Source organism: Chiloscyllium plagiosum, chromosome 39 (assembly GCF_004010195.1).
Source record: "Chiloscyllium plagiosum isolate BGI_BamShark_2017 chromosome 39, ASM401019v2, whole genome shotgun sequence".
NCBI lineage: Eukaryota > Metazoa > Chordata > Chondrichthyes > Orectolobiformes > Hemiscylliidae > Chiloscyllium > Chiloscyllium plagiosum.
Window position 1 is genome coordinate 21,179,877 of NC_057748.1, and position 6,323 is coordinate 21,186,199.

The 6,323-nt window shown below is 37.3% G+C and overlaps 1 protein-coding gene across 8 annotated transcripts in view; it reads right to left on the minus strand.

Annotated features, from left to right (window-relative positions):
• Positions 1 to 6,323, minus strand: part of LOC122542333 (putative RNA-binding protein Luc7-like 2) — a 67,239-nt gene that overhangs the window by 25,903 nt on the left and 35,013 nt on the right. For all 8 annotated transcript variants that reach the window (XM_043679992.1, XM_043679994.1, XM_043679993.1 and 5 more), the window contains one exon: positions 1,203 to 1,313. In XM_043679992.1, the coding sequence (XP_043535927.1) occupies positions 1,203 to 1,313 (111 nt within the window). The remainder of the gene's footprint in view (positions 1 to 1,202; positions 1,314 to 6,323) is intronic.

The following is a 6,323-nucleotide window of genomic DNA, read 5'->3' on the forward strand; positions in this document are numbered from 1 at the left end:
TGCTACTCAGAACTTGTGTGCACAAACTGCTCTACAGGACAGGTAATGGTGATCTGGAATATTAAAGTCTAGCTGGTGGCATCTGAGCACAGTAGAATTCCTACCATTCCTGAATTAATTACCCAACAAGCAAGGAGGATAGAATTTGGGGCGTCAACTAGATTTTGCATGTTTAGACAAATAGCATTTTTAAAATGCATCAATTTCCAGCTTCTACACAGTTCTGGCGATACAATGCTAAATATCTCACTTCCCTTAAATTATGAGGACCAATCAGGTCTCCATGATCATTTATGTGTTACAAAATAAACCTCCCATCAACTCCTAGGAAGCTCATTTTGCTGTGTGGCAAAGAAGTTCCACAGCAATATAACAGTAATGTTGAGTATGTCTGGGGAATATACAAACCTTTTCTTGTAAAGGACACATTGATCAGATAACTTGCATAACACCAATCAGAAAAGACAAAGGAAAGGAGTGTCATTTTCATTAGCTTCATAAAAAGTGTCGAAATATATTAAAATGTTTAGCGTAAGTGCTGTATCAGAAGTACATAAATCACTCTTTGATTCTTTGTACATCCCAAAAACATGAAACTTGGAAAAAGATGTGATATTTTGGCAGGTATGTGAAAAATGTCAACATTTCAATCATCACATTACTTGCAGACACATCACTACAGGTTACGAAAATATAGGACATGGCGACATATCAATAGATTATGTATAAACAGGAGGAGAAAATCTCAGATAAGAGTTGCTGAAAACAGAAAAATAAAAAACTGCACTTCAAAGTTTATGGAGTGAGAAATTTGAAGGTCATTTGACATCAGAGGAATCTCCTTTAATGATGTTTTACAGAGGATGAACAACTTATACTGCTACAGCCATTTAGTAGTCTAACTGTAAAAATAATTATAGAAGCATGAAATCAAGGTGCAATTAACCTGTTGCACACATTCACATACTAAATTTGTACTTTTAAACTTTTAATAGACTATTTTAACTAGTGGAAGAAAATAAGACGACTGTGATCAAAGATACATTTGGCAGAAGTTCCTACATCTTTCCCCTCAAGCTTACCATTTTCTTATATTGATGATAAAGCAGTACAGAAATCCTACTTATTCTGCTCCTGTGCAGCCAGTCTATTTTGTGTCTATACCCCTGTTTCATTAGATCACTGGCTAATACTGATTATACCTTTGCTGCCACCTCTGCACTGATTTCTTCTTGGGTTTCTGCCAAACGTTTTTTTGCAATTTCTGTTCTTCTGTCACAGTCTGTGATGAATGACTGCAGATGATCCATGGCCTAAAAAACAAAGATAACAGCACAAAGATTAATCTTGAAATAGCAAAATATCTGAAGTTAATGATCATTAAGTTTAGAATTAATATTAAGATTGTTACACAAATGGCAATGTCTAGATTCAGATATCTGAACTCAAAATACCTTAGTAATTAATTCCAGTAATTTCCCCACAGATATTCACATAACTGGCCTGTAATTTCCTATTTTCTGTCTCCCTTCTTCTTTGAATGGAAGATTTTCTAAGCCAGTGGCTTCTTTAGAGAATCTTGGGGATTTTGTAAAATTAGTATCAATGCATCCACTCTCTCAGCTGTGATTTCTTTCAAGATCTGAGGATGAAGTCCATTATGACCTGGGGACTCCACAGCCTTTTAATTCTAATAAATGTCTCAGTACATTTCCCTAGTGTTTGCAACTGTTTTTAGTTCCTGCAACCTTTTCACCGCCCAATTTACAATTATTTCTTGGATGTCATTTGTGTCTTCCAGAATGGACAGATGAAAACTTCATCTGCCATTTTCTTACTGCCGTTAATTCTCCAGACTTATTTTCTAGACCACCAATGTTTGCTTTTTCCATTTTTAAATACCAGTAGGAACTCTTATTGCCTGTATTTAAAAAAAAATCTCTAGGTCACTCTTATCATCTAATTCCTTGCTCATTTTTTAAAAACATTATTTACATTTTTAAAATTCTTTCTGATCTTCTGACCTGCTACTAATCTTTATGGAATTGTGTGCTTTTCTTTCAATTTGATATTATCAGCTGTAAACCATGCCCCTTCTGTATTCCTCAGTGAAATAAATCTCTACCGAGTATCACCTAAAATATCTGCCAATGCATCTCCATTGACCTCTCAACCTAATTTCACAGTTTACTTGAAGCATATAGACCCACAATTGGTATTATTTAATTTTAAATGATTAGTCTTAGATTCTCTCGTCTCTCAAACTGAAATCAAAATTAAATCATATTATGATTGTACATTTAAATAATTCATTTGATCTGCATCATTTCACATTACACAGATCTAACAGGCTACAGCCTGCTCTCTGGCTGGCTTTAGTACGAAAAACTGCCCCAAAATATTCAATGGACACTTCTTCCAGGCTACCTTCAACAATCTGATTTGTTCAATTTGTACGTTTATCATCACCCCCCACTTTCTCACAAATGGGGAACTATCAGTGTTTTGTACAGAATAAGGCAGAAAGTAAAAGCTAACATACATGTTTAGTTTGGGGGCAGAGCAGAAATTTACCGTCAACTTTTGATCAAATAATTGCTGTAGTAGGTTTTCTGTCATTTACTTATGCACTGTGCTTTGAATAGAATACTCATTATTTTTTCCTGTATCTCCCTTACAACAGTGCTGCTGTTAGGCGGCCTCTAAACTACTCCCACAAGTGACTTTTTATCCTTGATATTTCTTACCTCTACTCAAAATGATTTTACATCTTGACTTTTATCGTAATCTTTTATTATACTAAAGAGAAGGTGCCTCATGGTAGACTGGTCCAGAAGATTAAGTCACATGGGATCCATGATGAGTTGAAAAGTTGGATACAAAATTGGCTTGGTCATAGAAGACAGAGGATACTTGTGGAGGGGTATTTTTCTACTTGGGGGTCTGTGACCAGTAATGTTCTGCAAGGATCATGCTGGGAGCTTTTAAAATAAAAATTATTTGGATGAAAGTGCAGATGGTCTGATTATCAAGTTTGCAGATGACAAAGATTTTGAAGTTGCAGATACTGTCAAAAGATACAGCAGGATAAAAATCAGTTGGAAAGTTGGGCAGAAAAATGGCAGTGGAGTTTAATCCAAACAAGTGCAAGGGGATACATTTTGGGAAATCAAATGCAAGAGGGTAGCATACAGTAAATGGGAGGACACATACAAAAAAGATCTTGGGATGCAAGTCTGTAGCTTCCTGAAAGGGCAATACAAGTGGACAAGGTGGTTAAAAAAGGCATACAACATGCTTGCCTTCATCTGTCATGGCACAGAGTATAAAAGTTGGCAAATCATGTTGCAAATATATATGACTTTAGTTGGGCCACATTTGGCATATTGTGTGGACTTCTGGTCACCACATGATAGGAAAGATGTGGAGGCATTGGACAGACTGCAAAAGGGGTTTACCAGGATACTGTCTGGATTGGAGTAGACTAGCTATAAGGAGAGAGTGGAAAAACTTGTGTTTTGTTTAGAGCATTGCAGTCTTAGGGTAAATCTGAGAGATTTATAAAATTATGAGGGGCGAGGATAGGGTCGATAGTCAGGAGTCTTCCTAGGGTGGAAATGTCAAATACCAGTTGCATAGGTTCAAGGTGAGAGGGTGAAAGTTTGAAGGTGATGCTCAAGGCAAGTTTTTTTTAAACAGAGGTTTGCAGGTGCCTGGAACATTGCCAGGGAAAATGGCAGAAGCAAAAATGATAACAATGTTTAAGAGCCATACATGAACAGGCAAGGAATAGAGGGTTATGGACCACGCATAGGGTAGATGGGTTTAATATACAATGCCATCATGATCGGTGCAGACATGGTTGGCCAAAAGACCCATTCCTGTGTTGTACTGTTCTATTGTATTGACGTCATCCTTAATTAACTGAGCAATCCCACCACCCATTTCCAGCTTCATGATCATTCGAAATGTCACGCATTCAGGAATATTTAGATCCCAGTCTTTGCCATCAAAGGTCATTGCTCTATAATAAATATCAGATCATTCATATTTATTTCTATTTGAACTGACAATTCATCCATTTCATTATGAATGCACTAAGCATTCAGATACAGAGCTTTTAGTTTGTCTTTGTAATGGTTCGAAGCATCTATCTTTATCTGTTGATACACACCTATATTTACACAGTCTGTCCCCTCCTGGGCCACAATGATTATTATTAATGACTTACATTACATGATTTAAACTAGAGTGTCTAGTTATTTAGAAATTGGATAGGTTTAGAGCATGTTTAGAAACTGGAATAATAAATTTACAGGTATTGATAAAATATTGGGTTTTAAATTTCCATCAGTAGAGCAGTGGAAATTGAAGGGGGCAAACAGGATTTAAGCACATCTATGGCAGCAAATAAACACCGATTACACCAGACAGAAGATATTCAACAGTGTACTAAAACCTACTTGAATTATGGAACATTTCATTTCAGCTGCACAAGATGAATCTGACTCAGCAAAACTTGTCTGCCTCTAACTAGGAACCTGTACTTATGAGGGCAGAATCATAACAAAACTTCTTGGTTAAACATAAATGTAAGGACACGCAGATCTCTCTATTATGGTTTCTGCTGAGAACATAATCACTCATCTAAAAATAAATTTACAGGACTCAGTCACTGGCCAGTGCAGGAGAATGTACCAGTAATTGAAATTGTCCCAAATAGGGTATCTCATATGAGCAGTACATAATCTTAGCATCCTTTGCAAAATAGGAAATGTGATAAAACTTGAAAACTTCTTCCTCTTCCTGGAAGAATTGAAGGCGTAAAGTAATAAATAGAAAACAGGTAACTGACAAAAGTTTTTCCTGTGAAGGTTATACAAATGCACAATGAGATCTTGATCAGCTGGGCCAAGTGGCCAAGGAGAGGCAGATGGAGTTTAACTCAGATAAATATGAGGTGTTGCATTTTGGTAAGTCAAATCAGTGCAGGCTCCAGGTAGGGACCTGAGGAGCGGTTTTGAACAGAGACACCTAGGGGTTTAGGTACATAATTTCTGGCATCACAGCTAGACAAGGTGGTGAAGAAAGCATTTGGCATGTGTAGGAGGCTGAGGGGTGACCTTATAGAGATTTATAAAATCATGAGGGGCATAAGTGAGGTGAATAGCCAAAGGCTTTTCCTCTGGGTAGGGGAGTCAAAACTAGAAGGCAGAGGTTTAAGCTAAGAGAGGAAAGATTTAAAAGGGACCTGAGGGGCCACTCTTTCCATAAAGAGGCTGGTGCATATATGGAATGAATTGCCAGAGGAAGTGGTAGAGGTGGGCATAATTATAATATTTAAAAGACATTTGGACAGGTACATGAACAGGAAAAGTTTAGAAAAAAATGGCAATTAGGACTAGTTCTGTTTAGGAAACCTGGTTGACATGGACAAGTTAGATCAAAGCATCTGTTTCCACGCTATATCGCTATGGTTACATTGTAGAAAACAGCTAGCAGCAATTACGATTGTATTAGAGGGAAGGGATTAATTACATCTCACGGCAATCTGGCTTCAACTATTTACTAACAACTTGAATTACCCAATTAACAGCCAAAAATTCAAATTTGCTGCTGATATCTATCACACAAAAAATACAAGGAGGCCAGAACGTAAAAAGAGAAAACTTCAATAAAGCTATTTAATGCACTTATAAAACTACTTCTGCGTTTCTGTTCACAATTCTGGATACGGCACCTTTGAAAAAAGTATTTTTTTGGAAGGAGTATAGTGCAGATTCACAGTAACATTACCTGGACTTCAGGGGTTAAATTATGAGGGTAGATTAGATGAATTTAATGTAGTCTTACTTCCAGGAAAATAGCTTAATAAGTGGTTGAATGAGATACCATAAATTGCACACTATATGCAGAAGTGAACACCATTTTTACAGGCAGAAAGTCATAGTTTTGTGTATACCCAATGTAAAAGTGGGATCCCCTTTTCAGCATGACATACTATATATACATTAGTAGTCAGCCTTGTGTTTTCACTCTATATGCTTCACTTATTAGTACCTTACAATTGAATGGAAATCAAAGTTTGTGAGAAGATTTGTAGCTCGGGTGCTCGTTGTTGTGGTTCTGTTCACCGAGCTGGGAATTTGTGTTGCAGACGTTTTGTCCCCTGTCTAGGTGACATCCTCCGTGCTTGGGAGCCTCCTGTGAAGTGCTTCTGTGATGTTTCCTCCGGCATTTATAGTGGTTTGTCTCTGCCGCTTCCGGTTGTCAGTTCCAGCTGTCCGTTGCAGTGGTCGGTATATTGGGTCCAGGTCGACGTG